Here is a 15,621-nt window from a genome sequence, read left to right on the forward strand (position 1 = left end):
CTTTGGCTCCTGGGCCCCCTTTATGACCCTGGCACCAGGTACAAATTATCCCCTTTAGCACGTTCTCCTAGGCCCTGCTGTCCAGAACTAGTCCACTGCTCAGAGGTGTATTGTCAGCACTCCTTGGTATGACTTTATTTATTGTTTTACTTATTGTACATTTTAATATGGTATTTGTTAGCTGCCTTGGGCATTTCCTTTGGCATAGGAAAGGCGGAATATAAACCTTTTCAATAAATAAAATGTGTGGAAAGGGGTATTCCATGCTGAGAAGTAAGTGGGCAAGATATCTTTCACCAGGCAAGTTACAGTGATCTAATTGCCAGGTCACATCCAAGTAGGAAACATCAGCAGAACATGTGTACAAATGCCATAAAGCACTTTCTGGTAGCGTGCGAGTAGCGTGCTGTTGGGATGCCAGAATGCGTCATTGGCCCCCCTGCTGCCTGCTTGAACAGGTAAGCCAGTGGGAGAGGTGGGGCAAGGGGGGCATAACATGGGGTGAGAAGGCTGCAAGAGGATCTGTTGGTGATGGCTCAGGCCAGATCCAATCCCACCTCTCCCATTACTCAGCTGGTGCAGCAGTTGCCAGCAGCAGAATGTGCGTTCTGCTGGTGGAGAGGCCCAATAGGATTTATTATACTTCCAGTCTGTATGGTGTAGTCAATATGGTGCCTGAGTGGAACAGATTCCTGCCTAAAGCCTGTAGTATAAGGAGAGCAATATGCAACGGATAACTAACAGATGTGGTCTTGGCAGAAAAGCCCTTGTTACTAATGTTGCCTTTGTAGGATTGCATCCCGCACACAGTTGTGCATGCAGAAACCCCGGCAAAATAAGTAGGACACACATGTGCCTGGTGTCTGCCTGATACAAGAGCCTATCTGCTCAGTCCTTTCCATGTGCTCATATCCTGCCTCATCAGGGTTGATGTCAAAGAAGACAGATTAAAAATGCATTTGCCCTCTTAAAGCCAAGCTAAATAATTGAACAGCAGCCCTTCAAATGTGGATTCTGTATGCGGGGGGAGGGGGGGAAATGGAAAGGGGAAATAATGGTACCTGGTGTTTCTATAGTTCCTTAGAGCACTTCACACATATTTATCTTAAATCTTATAACAGCCCTGCAGGACAGGTTGATATTATTGTATTGTATTGCAGATGGGAGGAGCACTGAACTCAAAAGTTATTTATAGATGGATTTATTGTCTTTAAAAACAGAAGAAAATCCCTTCCGAAAAGGCCCATATAGTCCAGCATTCTGTTTCCAACAGTGGTCCATCAGCCCACAGGCAGGAGATAAAGGTAGACATCTTTCCCACAGTTGCTCCCCTGCAACTGGTATTCAGAGGTATACTGTACTGAACTGAGAGTAGCCATCATGACTTAAAGCCACTTATAAGCCTGACTTTTCTTCCATCATGGAACTCAAAGCAGTGTATACATGGAGTTTCCAGACAGTCACCATCCAGGCACTCACCAGACCAAAGCTTGCTTAGCTTCCAAAACAGTGCTGTGTTATGTGCTCTCAGACTGTGCCTTGAGCTCTAATGGCTCCTTAAAGACTAGATCTGGGGCGAGTGGTTCCTAAATTCCTGGCGCCTGGGACTTTGCACCCCCTATGTCCACCACTGATCTTGAGATTTGACTGAGGTGGGACTTGAGTTGGGGACTTCTCTTCTGAGACTCTTGGCCATTACGCTATAGGAGCTCTTGAAAACAAAGGTGGGCACAGTAAACAGATTCTACCACAATAAAAAAGAGGTACCAACCAGTACTGGACTGTGTATCCCCTATAACTTTTCAGTGTTATCTGTTCCCATCACACATCCTACTTTTCTGTACCAGAGCGATTCTGCTGTGAGTCAGTTGACAATTCATTAGCCTTGGAGAGAAAGCCCATTTCAGCTCAGGCAGCTTTTCTGAGGAGGAGGAAGTCTCACAAGTGGCAGGGCCTAAATACACTTTGCAACAACAAAGACAGTGTGCTGTGCCAGCATTCCAAACGAGTTCAGAAATTCCAGGCATGGATAGCTACCTTGCTTGAGCATATGAGGACCAAAAGTTTTATTAAAGCAGTCCTGAAAAGCCAGAGGTAGTGAATGCATGCCTAGAGTCTTACACCACTCAGCAGAGAATACCCCCTACTTAAACCAGTTCTGTTTCATTCTCTTTGTATTGTTTTTTGCTTGCTCAGAGTCCAAATTTCAGCAAGTTCTTATTAGGAACCTAATCTTCTTCCATATTGATTACACAGGCCTGCAAAATTGAGAGTCCGAAAAACTTTTTTTCAAATGTTTTTTGTGTCTTTACATGAATTTGGACCGCTGATTCCAAAAATGGCATCAGTTTTTCCCTATCACATCTAGTTTTGGAGATACTGCAGAGCCTCATCAGTGAATGGTTCAAGCAGCTTCCTTATGAGGAAGTCGTAGCGTTGGCTTCCACATGAGGAAGCTGCTTGATCTATTCCCTAATGAGGCTATGCTGTATCTCCAAACTAGACATGATAGGACAAAACTTGATGCCATTTTCTGAATCAGCACCCCAAATATACCCAGGAGTAGGTCTAACTTTTAAGACAGCACAATGTGTGTTAGCCTGTGTTATTTTTCTTTTAATTTACCTTTTGATGACTTTACAAACAAAGATTATTCTGCAGCATTAATAACATGCCCTCCAGTAGTTTAATAGGTATAGCATTTATATTTTCATGATGCATGTCCAATTGCTGGAATGAACAGCGTGTACTAAATAACTGGAGCTTGCCTGCCAGATGTACTTGAGAAAACCTGATCCAGGTCTTGAAAGCCTGAAAGTTTCCATATTTAGGCTATTGGGTGTTCTTATGTAGCTAGACTGACCCATGAATTCCTATGCCTTCTGTTCTGTATAGAAATTCTTTCAAAACTTATTTTCTTGGACATCCTAATCTCTCTGGGGGTGGCTCACCAAGTGTTATTCTCTAAAAGGTTGGAGGATCTGTAATTACCTAGTCAGCAGTGCTGGTTATCACTCTGAAAGCTCTTAAACAGTTCGGAACAGAATGCTATAGAACTGCCTTCTCCCATGAATATGAATACTGAATCTGCTTATAAACCACTCTTCACTATAAAACTCTCAGGGCAGCTCATGGAGACCCATTGCAACCTTTGTCGCAGGATCCAGAGCAGTAGTGGACCATCCCAGCCCCGTACCCGCATGCAAATCCCCCCCCCCCACTTACCTGTAGCACACGAAGCCTCATGCAACTCCAGGACACATTGGAGAAGCCTCCTGAAGCTTCCCCAACATTTTAAATTGTGCTCCCAGCAACCGGAAGCAGTTTCCGACCGTGTTGGGAGCCTCAGGGAGGTTTCCGTGCGGTCCTAGGGGCACGCGAAGCTCCACACCAGGGCATTTGCCTCTTTCATTTAATGGCAGGTCCGCCACTGATCCAGAGCAACCTAGTGCTTGCCCTGTTAGTCTGGATGCAGCCAGACTGTGGCCTGCTATGAATTCTGAACATGTTTAATTAGTGTGTCCCTTTTCCGTACAGGCTTCTGGCTACTGGCAATAGCAAATACAGTCTGCTTTGGTGACATTTGGCTTAGTGGCTTCTTTCAGTTACCATTTCTCAACTTGCTTTGTGAATTAACTCTTTTATGATTGCTTGAAAGTAACAGGCATTGGCAGCTGTAGCATGTGGGGTGGGGAGGCGAGCAGACTAACTACTTAGTGTTCTCAAGCGTTCTTCTGTTCTTCAGCATTATGCAGGAAAGATTTTCACTCTTGGCCTGCGATTTCACTTCTTAAAAAATACAATTGTCACTTTTAATACCTTCAAATTGACGCTATTTCTGTGATCTTGCAAAATCAAGAACGTCTCTAATATATAATGACATGGTCTTCACTCGCTCTGTGTGTTTTTAAATCATTATGGTTAACATTGATTCCGCCAAAGTGGATTTCCAGCCTTAGACAACTGTGATTAACTGCTGATTTCATAATACAGTTGCAGCTGCTATGCTGGTGTCAGATGTATAATCTCATTTTTTAGAGGTGACTTTTTCCAAGAATGGAAGCACAAACAAAGCAACCCCCGCAGGAGCTGTCTTTTGGATGTTGCAAAACAGTGTGTAAGTGAATTAAGTTGGAGACGCCAAGACTAATTGCTGTAACGTTTCCCAGGCGGACCTAGTTTAGCAAGCATCAGACTAGAGCAGGGGGTCTCAAACTGTCATATAGGGAGCCCCCCCCTCTTAATCATGGGAAAGGCTCTTTCAGGCACTGCAACTACTTCCCCTCTTATGCAGCAGCCTTGCAGTGCCCCAACCAGCCCTGCTTCCAGGGACCATTGGTGGCAGGAGTTACCTCTAGTAACCAGAGGTTAGTTCCCAGTCTCACAAACCTCCTCACCTGCCTAATGCCTGTAACTGTAGCTTCCACCTCAGTGGTGTCTTGAATGGTAAATTGACTCCCCGGCCATTTCTAAGTCCAGTTCAAAGTGCTGGTTATCACTCTGAAAGCTCTTAAACTGTTCGGAACAGAATGCTATAGAACGGCCTTCTCCCATGAATATGAATACTGAATCTGCTTATAGACCACTCTTCACTATAAAACTCTCAGGGCAGCTCCTGTGTTAAAATAGGAAAAATACACAGATTCAGTAAAATGAACTTAAAAAAAAAAATCTAACATTAAAAGTTGCAGATGCAGCAAAAAGAAGACTAGATACTAAAATCTGCCAGAACAACAACAGCAAAATTGTTAAAATAAGCTAACAAATGTACTAGAAAGCCAGGGGGGAAAAGAACTCACCCAAACTGCACTTTAGCTAGTGCTGAAAAGGTATCGGATTTGGTTGATGCCGGGCAAACTTTGCTGGGGAGGGCATTTCATATATGGGGCACCACCACCAAGAAAACCCTTTCTTAATCACCCAGCTAGTGTCAGAAAACAGAATGACTCACACAAGCCTTCCTGTCCACTGAGGTTTTCTTGGAAGGTTCTACTCTGTGTCTCACCACAATCAGAGGTGCAGTTGTAGGGTACAGAAGAACAGGCTTTCTCTGTTGCAGCACCTAGATGTTGGACCTTCCCGCCTTGATATCTGATATTTTGATATCTGGTCTGAACAATATTGTTTCACTATGGTTTTGATGCATACACAAAAAGATGTGGCTTTCTAATGCCATGTACCAAGATCTATTCCTGGACATTTTTCACCCCTCTCTCTTCTACGGCTGCTAAGTTGTTGTTTAAATTTAAACTGCTGGTTTTATTATAGTGTTTTTACTGACTGTTCTGAACTGCCTTGGAGACCTCACTAATATGGGGCAGACCATTATATGGGGTATGACCATTCTGTATGGGATGTGACACTTATATGGGGTATGACCATTGTAAGAAATAAGTGCCCTTCCAAGGTAAGGAATGCCTGGCAATGTTATATGATAGAACAGCCCAATTATCATAGTTTGTTGGTTGCTACCACAGAGGTTACAATGGCATTAGTGCATGATTAGATAGGCATATACATTTTTGCACTTTATTTTGGAACTGTCCCCAGTTTAGACAGTGAGAAGTGATTGTTGTCAGTTTCTGTAAGTCCATATCATTGAGATGCACCAATCCAAACACAACATAGCATTGAGCAGACCTGTCCTGATTTGCATACAGACTGAGGCAGGCATTTGCATTCAAAAACACAAACCCCACATAAGCTCTTTTGAAAAAGCAGCCTTGGTGGTGGTCAGGGTTGCATCATTTTCAGGGTATGCATCATTTTCAGGGTGACATTTCAACTGCTAGCTTTCACCCTGCAACTCCTTGTAATGGCATTTTGGAAATCCGCTCCTATTTGTGGGGAGGGCATGGGGGATCTTGCTCATTGGATTTATTTTCTATTTTAAAAGATATGCCCTGCTTCCCAACTCTCAGGGTTCTTATAATGTCTTGCAAACAAGAAAAAAAAAAGGCACTACAACAATATGCAATAAATCAACCAAGGAGCAATAAGAGAGTCAGCAAAAAATGTGCAGATTCAAACACGCAACCACAATAAAATGCCCAACAGTACTCTATAATTAGGCTCCTGTTAGATGAATGTACAGTGTTATTGGACGGAAGAGAAAAGGAAAGGAAGATTGTTTTGCTTCTCACATGTAGGCTAAGGGACCATTATGTCACACGTAGCTTGTTCTACCTTATTAATGTGAGCTCAAACTGTGTCACTTGGCCTCTCATGAGTTTCTTCAAAAGCTGGCAGTCACATTATTTACTTGTGAGTCACAGAGAGGGCAGCATGAAAGAGCTGCGAGGTGAGCTTGTGCTCCGCAAACCTTGGAAGCCTCGCCAGCGCTTCATTCAGCACCGTGTGGCTGAAGAGGATATCCTGTTGGACCAGAGATAAAGAGGGAAATAAAATCACTTCCTCACCAGCTGTTTGACTAAAGTAGAAAAAAAAAAGGAAGTCAACTTCCTCTTGGTGTTCACTCTGCCCACCACCCACTCACTCACCAGTGCAAACAACAGCACCAAGGAAACCGGTTTTCCCCCTTCTTTATATACCATGAAGAGCAAGGCCAATAATTAACATACCACTGCAAGTATAGCCAATAAGTCTTGAGCCTTTGCAGACAAGGAGCTACGTTTTTACCCACAGCAGCCAATGATACAAAACATAACACGTGAAGCTGCCTTACCCTGGATCAGACCGTTGGTCCATGACTTGCTCAGTATATTCCCTGTTCCAACTGGTGGTAGCTTTCTGAGGACTCAGGCAGAAGACTTTGCCAGCCCTGTTTGCTGGGATCTTCTCAACTGGAGATGGAAGGGGTATGTTCGCTACACAGCTCAGGCGCTTGCAAAGTGACGCTTCAGCAGAAATGGCACCGCTGAAAGGGTGGTGCTGGGAGAGTCCAGTTATAATGTGGGCCAGAGAAAGAGCTTTAGTGGGCCATAGGGTTAACACCCCTGGACTAGATAATACCATGTCTGTGATGTATGGGGAACCATTGTTGACCTCTCATCTTCCTCATATAATAACGTATGAAATTGCTTTGTACTATGTTCTCATATGACAAAGATGGGAAGTCAGCAATGGTTTGTGCCTGCTCTTCTCTTCCCCATACAGCTTTTATGTGAGCTGGGAAGGAGGGGGCTTTGAGTATGTAACAGGTTCATTTTGTCTGATCTCTGAAGCTAAGCAGGGTCAGGCCTGGTTAGTACTTGGATGGGAGGCCGCCTGGGAATACCGGGTGCTGTAGGCTTATACCATAGCCCTTCGAGACTGAAGGTTGCCAACCACCAACCACATTTGCCCCCCACCTTCCCTCCTCATCCCTGCCCTCTCAAGGGTCTCGTTTGTAGGATTTCTACTTACACAGATTTGTATCACTTGACGTTACGCAGTAGGGCTTTTTTGCAGATTTCCCTTCCCCACCCCTCTGGTGTTTTAATGCATAAATGGATCTGGGTATTTGTTTAAATTGGGTTTCAAACTTAAACAAATAATGACAGGCTGTTCAAACAAGCTTCGGAAATCAGTCTAATCAGGATGTTTGAGAAAGCACCGAAGAGGAAAGAAAGGACCCATAAAATAGTTACTTAGAATATATGGTGCAGCCACCATACAGTAGACGCTGGTGTTTTTGTTGTCACAGTCTCAATAAGATCAGGGATTTCCCACTGTGCAGTTTCTGCTGATGTTTCTTATCCCACACCATAACTCAGAGCTTTAAACATTGTCTTCATGTCACTGAAGGCCACCCTCCGCCTGCCCTCATTCATTCTAAAGCACAGACAAGCTAGTCCCCATGAGATTAATAGGCAGAAAAATCCCCGACAGATCAGAAAAGAGACAATCTTATATTGTAATGACAACATCATCTCATTGACTTCTATGGTAGGAATCCAAGCCCCAGAGTATTATCATCAGCGCTGGCGACAACTTGCATTTCTTTGGTGTTTCAACATTATTTTTATTGCTGTTGCAGTGTGATTGTACTTTGTCTTAGCCATTAGCAGGTCTACTTTCTCTTTGTAATAAAGCTGTGTTACTTCCTGCCCAGGCAAACTACTGCCTGCCAATATTAGGGGGGGGGTAGCTTGTAGCAGGAGCAGCAGTATTCTCTATTGTCAGCATCATTTGCCTGAACCTTATGACATCAGGTTATAGTGTTTGGGTGCATCATACACCTGGATGGCACACCTTTTACCTGCATCATCATACATGCCCTTTACAATCCAGAAACAATGCTGCAAAATGATAAGGCTAGAATTTCTACATTTGTGTGGTGTTTCTTTAGCCAAGACAGCCTCAACAGGGCATTACTTGGTTTGATTCAAACATGCATATACATCACTTACAATGCTATCCTACGCGTCTGTTCAGAAGTAAGCCCCACGGAGTTCGACTGGTAAGTGCGTATAGGATTACAGCATTAATTAATCAAAAATTATTCTTGATTTTCTTTGCCAAACGTGTATGCTGCCTTTCACAAGATATTTTCAAAGTTGTTAGTGATATTAAACATATGAAATCAGTGTAAAACAATTCAGCACATCAGATTAATAAACAAAAAGAAATGGCAGTAAAACAGCAGAACCAGCACGAGAAGGAACAACCACAAGCACCTTGAAAAAGAGGCATCTTTTTCAAGCCTGCCTGCGGATAACCTGCCTGCAGAATTTCAGAAGGGGAGAAGCTAGAAGGATAGTCCATGAAAGAGCATTCTATCACTCGCAGGTGATGATAAAAAAGGCCTTGCTTCTTGTGGAGACCAATCTGCATCTCAGGTGTGTATGAATATGAAATAGGGTAGGGGTAGGCAACCTATGGCCCGCAGGCCGCATCTTACTGTTGACGGAACTGATATATGGCCCTGCTGCAGGAGAAGGTTGCCAGCCCTTGCGGTAGAGCCTTCTGAGATTATTTTAGGTTTGCAGGAAACTCATAGGGGAGTGGGCAAGCAGGAATTGCCCAGAACCCAGATGGTTGTAGGACATTGTATGTCAAAGGCAGCATCTTGAATTGAGCCCATAATTATACTGATAACCATTATCAACCATTTTTTTAGATTGTGAGCCCTTTTGGGACAGGGAGCCAATTAGTTATTTGATTTTTCTCTGTAAACCGCTTTGTGAACTTTTAGTTGAAAAGCGGTATATAAATACTGTTAATAATAATAATAATAATAATAATAATAATAATAATAATAATAACCACCAATGGTGATTTGCTTCTGAGCATCTGAACAGGCTCCACTGAACATTCTTGTGTTTGAGGTGATCTGAAAGTTCTACTCGTGTTTTCTGACATGTTGATGGCTTATCCACACACACAAGTTACCACTTGACGCCATAACCATCAATCATGAACGTGCATGTTTGGATGAACCTGGGCAACCCAACTGGCACGGGCTAAGCTGCATCCCTCAGGGGATTTCTGACTCCTAGGGACATTTGTCCCCTTACCGGAGGAGGCAATGAGGATGCTTACCTGAACAGCCACAATGGATCAACTTGGAACTGCACCAGTGATATTGGTGGCCCAAGTCTGACTTAATCCATACAGATGAATAAGGCCTGGGAAGGGGGTTTGGATATTGCACACACCATCACCACCAATCTCACCCCCTCCCAGGACCAATTCGCCCACTCTTGCCCCCAATGCCATGCCATTCCACCTCCCCTACCCCATTCAAACCACTTCCCACTTTCCCCCACCCATACACTGGATTTACCTGCTCTGGCAGGCCGCCCAACAACCACCAGTTCGAGCAGGAAGGCCTTCCTTCTAGTGTGCCTGGGTCTTGCACTGTCACAAAGCACTTTACTGCTCTTTTGTGACAAACCCTGGCAGAACCCGTGTTCTGCTGGCACAAGTCCTTGTTGGGATTGGGTCATTTCTTTCCTATAACTGTAAGCAGGTATAGTGCAAATTTTTAGACAGGCCTCTGAGGGAACAGGAGGGGTCATATGTCTATCTGTAGCATATCTGACCCTCCAGCCCATTTATTTCTTAGACTGCCACATGTGTAGCAGCACTTCAGATAGAGTCAGTTATGGGGCCTGTGCTACAAAGTTTTCTCATGTCTACTTTTTCATTTTGGCAAGCATTTTGTGGCCCCAGTAAAGCAAGGCCGCCACGTTGCAACCCGGAGATGATGATGGTTAAGACTACTTATATATAGTACTGCTTTTCAACAAAATCGAAAAACTAATAAAAAGATGGTTCCCTGTTCCTCCCTGTACTTTTATATGCCTAGTTAGTACTTTGTCACTATGGAAATGTGTTTCTTTTTCTTACCATAACTTGAGTCATGATTGGAATGGGAAGGGACTGACTAAGCCAACAGCAGATTATAGTTGGACCCATTTGAGCTTCACACCTACACACTGACCTGCCCTTGCTTTAGCAAATGCACAGGCAGACCAAGCTCTGCCGTCTTCTTAATTGGCCTCTCTCCCTTTGTAAAGTTTGTAGTGCACTGCTACTACAAGCCAGGCTTTCAAAAAATCTGTCTCTAGGGTGTAACCTGGCAACACTAAATAAAGCATTGCTTTAGAAACATGCCTGTGTTTTCATACTTTTTTTTTTAAACCTTTGTTTTATTAATGTTATGATTAATTGAGTGAGTGAGTGAGTGAGTGACTAAACTGTTAAATTACCTGTCCTATTGCAGGTATCAAAATATACATTATTCTGTTAGGTGACCTCTCTTTTTCTCTTTCACTTACTTTTTTGTAAAACAAAACAAACAAGCCCTGAATTAGTCTGTTTAAGTTTATACTCAATTCAATAAAACTTTTTACCAGCGCTGTGGCCCTGGGGCTAAGTCCTTCACGGGGTCCCCATGGCAACACCCTATGACCAACCCCCTGATGGTGCATTGGGAGCTACCATTGTCACCTGTTCAGAGGTCAATCTACAAGGTGAGCCCTCTGGTGGGTGCAGGTCCCTAACCAAAGCCCTGCCTGACTGACTTGTGAGGACATTACTGATTTTAATCTATGACCACTGCTGTGACACCGTAGAGGGAGACCACAGGCCAGTACAGAATTAGGCATCCTTGAAAGAATTAACTTCAGTGAGCCTAAGAGCAACTAATTCTGTACTGAATTGTGGCCAGTATGCATATTTTGTGTTAAAAGCATTATATGGAACCAGAATAGGGCTGGTGTGAAAATAATAGCAGTTCAGGATATAAGTCAAGCTGTTTTTTTGTAAAGATAAATGGGGACCCTGATGCTGTGACTTTGTTCAAAAGACCAACTTTGCAGGACTTGACTTAACATAGCGTAAAGAGTCAGATACGCCATCTTGTGTCCATTAATAAATATACCAGTAAGAATAATTGCTGTATCAGGAATCGGAGGTCTGGCTTCAGCTACCCATATACAGTTTCTATAACTTTTGGAAACCAAGAATCCTTTCTATGGGGTTATTATGATTATATTCAACATATATTCTCTTCCTCACCTCATAATTTTCAACTGCTGTAATTTATAAACATATCAGCATCCGAACTGTGGGTCTTGACTGACTTTCGTAGCTCATCTAGAGAAGTGTGTGATCCTAGGAAGATCATGGGCTTTTTCTACTGAGTAGTAAATCTTGTCAAACAGCATTAAATGCTTTATTATCATCTTTTATTATTTATTCAAGAGGCCTACACAGGCACCGACAAATCTCAGCAAAATTTTGTATAGGACATACTTGTACATGATCTTGTCCACAAATGCTTTAATGTAAGTCAACATCATAGAACAAGGCATAGGAGGATCCGCTACCAGCTCAGACATGTGACCACCTGATGTGGCTTGTATCTGCAGCAGATAGGGAGAGACAAGGTGGTGGATTGGAACCCAGAGTCTGCCACCATCTCCTCTAGCCTGCCACAGATGCAAATCACACTGATCTCCCTCACTCATGTCATGGGAAATGGATCATCTGCTTCCTTTCCATGCTCCTTGTGGAGTTTTTGCAATTTTGGAAGTATAGGCTTTTGATTTTATTTTCAGGGATTGCACAAATTGGACAAACAATTGTTTGTGCAGTCCCTTTAATAAAACCAGGAGTCCCACACTTCTGGTTTGTGAAAAGCATGTGGGAAGCATGATAAGGGCCTTTTTTTCTGCACTGTACCATGGCAGAGGTGGTGATGGGCAGTGTCCCAGGTCCTGGGAGGATCTCACCATTGGCCAAGTCAGATAATACAGCTTGACAAGCCTGCCACATAATGTGGGAAGGAACCTGCCAACTCTGCCCCTTTGCATCGGCCTGTGATCTCATAATTGTGTGGGAGGATGGAACATCTGAACCATCCCTCTTTGCATGATTTTAGTAGTATTTAAATTGCCTGATGAGGAGTGCTTCGGTTTTGTCTCCCACGCAATTCTGCAGTGGTGTGACGGCACATTGGATGGGAAGGAGACCAGCATGCTGTCACACTCCTCCTCATGGGAGGGAAGGGTCGAATTGCTGTATTGCCCAAACTGGCCCAGTCACAGTTGGCCAGGTGCATTTGTTCCTCTTGCTGGAAGGGGCAGGGAGAGCCAGGATTGTTCCTCACAAAATGGCAACTACTATTACCTACTTTTGCTTTGGTTTATTTTAAGAAGATGGTTTTTTGGGTAGAGCTTCTACAGATGTCTATTTGCATCTGCAAAAACCCAGAAGAACAGATTCTCCACTGGTGAGAGGGAAGCATCATGTCCAAATGCTTCACAGTTTTCATGATGACCTTGGTTTGAATGTTCAGATGCTGTTGAAGAATAACCTGGTAAGTGCATGCTTCTAGCAATTTCTACTGTATGGTGCTGATCTCTCTTCCTCTTCTCTTTTTTTCCCCCAGGATGCCTTTGTGGAGTTGTACAGCAACAGCATGAGACCTGTGATTGATTTCTCATGGCTGCCTCTGAAGACGATTCTTAGTCTGGCTGTTGTAGGCGCATGCATCACTCTTGGTGCTTACCTGGGGCATAAGTGACTTCACCCAACTTGTGGACTGATGAAAAGTTTTGTGGGGGTTTTTTTTAACTGAAAAGAGAGGGGAAAAAAGAGGAAAATAATATGTGGTATGTTTTTTTCTCCCTGTAGCATAATGCTATTATTTTATGAGCCAAGCAGCTTTCTGTCTATATATACAGTATATAAATATATATATAAAATCAGCTATTTACTGCCAAAGGGAATATTCATCTATTTTTTACACTGCAAGAAAAGAGTTATTTATTAAAAGATATTTTGCATTTAACCCTTAAACTCTGCAACCTATACAGAAGTACAATAAGGTTGTTGTAATGAAGGTTATGGAGACCCAAAGATCTTCAGCTTCTGAGCCATGTGTCACTGGACTAACTATATTATCACAATACAAAATGGAGACAGACACGCATGTATTTATCCTGACAAGAGACAATGTATGGGCTGCTGTTTTTGCAGTATGTTTTGCTGTTAGGTCTTCTCCCACTCTCCGATGCCCATGGAAGGATGATCTGAAAATCTAACATGGCATATGGTGATTCAACATGGTACCTATCCCAATTGAGCAGTTACTCAAGATTCAGGCCAGTAACCCATGTATCTCCAAAGCAGGCAAAAGGATAGCTGTCTTTGGAAAGCTCCTCTGCAGGGGAACAGCTGTAAATCCTCTTGCATCCAACCTGTGAGGCGTTTCATTACATGACCAGTTGCGCCAGTATATACCACAATAGGTCATCATTGGAAGGGGACCAATTTGTGTCTGAAAGCAGTGACCTACAAGGCGAAAATAAAATACTTTAGAATGGCAGGAAGTTGCTGTTTCTGTGTATGTTTCACCAGTAGTTTTACAGTTACGCACAACTTTCAGGAAACAAACCGTAAGTGCCTGAGCCTGCCCAGCAGAACTGGGGTCTTGGACATTCTGATCCACATTCCCACTGAAGTGAATTCTTTCCTGGATTCTTGGTGAGGGTCTTAAAAGCAACTTGCTTGAGTTGCTTAATCATCGCTCAAGGTCAAGAGAGGCTCAGATTCATCCAGCAAGAAACAAACATCGGCTGACAGAGATTACCCCTTCTTTTTCCTCTTGATACAAATGAAGAACAAAATTTAGTTCTTTGTCTTGTTCACCCACCCCTTAGTGCTCTATTTCCCTCAAAGGAAGTATTGTATGCTGGTTGTTTTTGAAGATTCATCTTCAAAAGGAAAGAAGATTTATAAAACTGTCCAATGCTTCCATTTGGACTCGTGGACATCAGCTTCCTGAGGTGCCTTTTGTCATCCGCATGGGCTCTTGGGAAGGTGGGGCAGGGAATTCTTATCTAAAATTACTTTGAATAAGGAAACTGCAAAATCCTGAATTGACAGCTTTTTCTGAGAGTGCATTATTTTCTGCTTTGATTCTAGTTCTATAGGTTGGAATAGGTTCCTTAGGGAAATGTGGATTCCTCATCACTGAGGGTCTTTAAGACTCAATTAGATATGCATTTGAGAAGGTCCCAGTCCCTAAAGCAAAAGAGTGGATGGGATGATCTCTTACAGTCATGTATTCAAGGATGTCCTTTGCTGGACGTGACAGTTCTAGTTCTTGGACAAAGGCAACTTTAGGTAGAATTTGCTCTCAGCAATATGCTTCTGTATAATTTAGAGGTCATGGTCCATTGATATGAATATGATGTTAAATGGTCACTTGAAAGAATCCCCTGCATACAACTAAAGTGCTCTTACACATGCTTTGGGCTGCCAATTTTGGCTTCTAGCTGCTGCCTTTCATACATGTATGTGTAGGATTCTGCAATGGAGAGCACCCTCTACTCCAGCCCTCATTAGCTTTTGAGGAGGTGGCAGGACTTCTGCAGGGAGCCAGGAAAGTCCTAGCATGTGCACAGAAGCCAAATCACATTTGGTTCTTTGGATCCCAGCCAGAGAGTTTAGGGCCAGTGTGATTTGTAGTTTTAAGCAAGGGCTTAGTTAATTTTTGGAAGGAATATAGTGTTCTGAAAGGAACAAAATCTACATTAGATGTGAACATGTTTTGACTTCTAATAGTTTCTATCTTTATAACACACACACACACACACACAATCTTTTCATGTAAATGGGTTTCTACTGTCCTGTTTATAAAACTGTAAAGAAGTGAAAGGTATGAATTAATATGCATCCAGTAATAAAATGCCCGGACAGAAGTAGAGTCACACCTGACATGTATTTAAGATGACATAGCAGAAAAAAAATGGAAAAAGAAAAGCTTAAAAAAACATAATAATGAAAAGTATAGACTCAGTAGATTAAATGAATAGTCTTACTCTGTGGCATTATATGCAAAAAAAAAAAATTAAAGGAAGTAAAAAAAGCTCTAGTTACTTGGGAATGTAAGATTATCATTGCTAAGGCTATAGCTTATTATATTATGTCTTCAAAGCTGCTTTTTAAAAAAAGGGGGCAGAATCCACCAAGTTGCACAGCTCCCATTCATTTCACTCATTCACTCATGGAGCTTGCAAAGGAGAACTTCACAGTGGTTTGTGCCCAATTTGTTTATGTACCTCTGCATCGCTGTAACAGCCCTGGAGTAATGACACTTGCACATACCACATCAAGCGCAATCGCGAGGTGACCTCTGTATTTCATATCTGAAATAAATGTATT

At 42.8% G+C, this 15,621-nt stretch overlaps 1 protein-coding gene across 2 annotated transcripts in view; it reads left to right on the plus strand.

Annotated features, from left to right (window-relative positions):
* The window catches only part of BCL2 (BCL2 apoptosis regulator), a 132,190-nt gene extending 118,441 nt beyond the window's left edge, over positions 1-13,749 (plus strand). For both annotated transcript variants that reach the window (XM_066625484.1, XM_066625485.1), the window contains exon 4: positions 12,842-13,749. In XM_066625484.1, the coding sequence (XP_066481581.1) occupies positions 12,842-12,976 (135 nt within the window). In that variant the 3' untranslated portion in view covers positions 12,977-13,749. The remainder of the gene's footprint in view (positions 1-12,841) is intronic.
* Positions 13,750-15,621: the final 1,872 nt, after the last annotated feature.

This window comes from Tiliqua scincoides, chromosome 4 (genome assembly GCF_035046505.1).
Source record: "Tiliqua scincoides isolate rTilSci1 chromosome 4, rTilSci1.hap2, whole genome shotgun sequence".
Taxonomy (NCBI): domain Eukaryota; kingdom Metazoa; phylum Chordata; class Lepidosauria; order Squamata; family Scincidae; genus Tiliqua; species Tiliqua scincoides.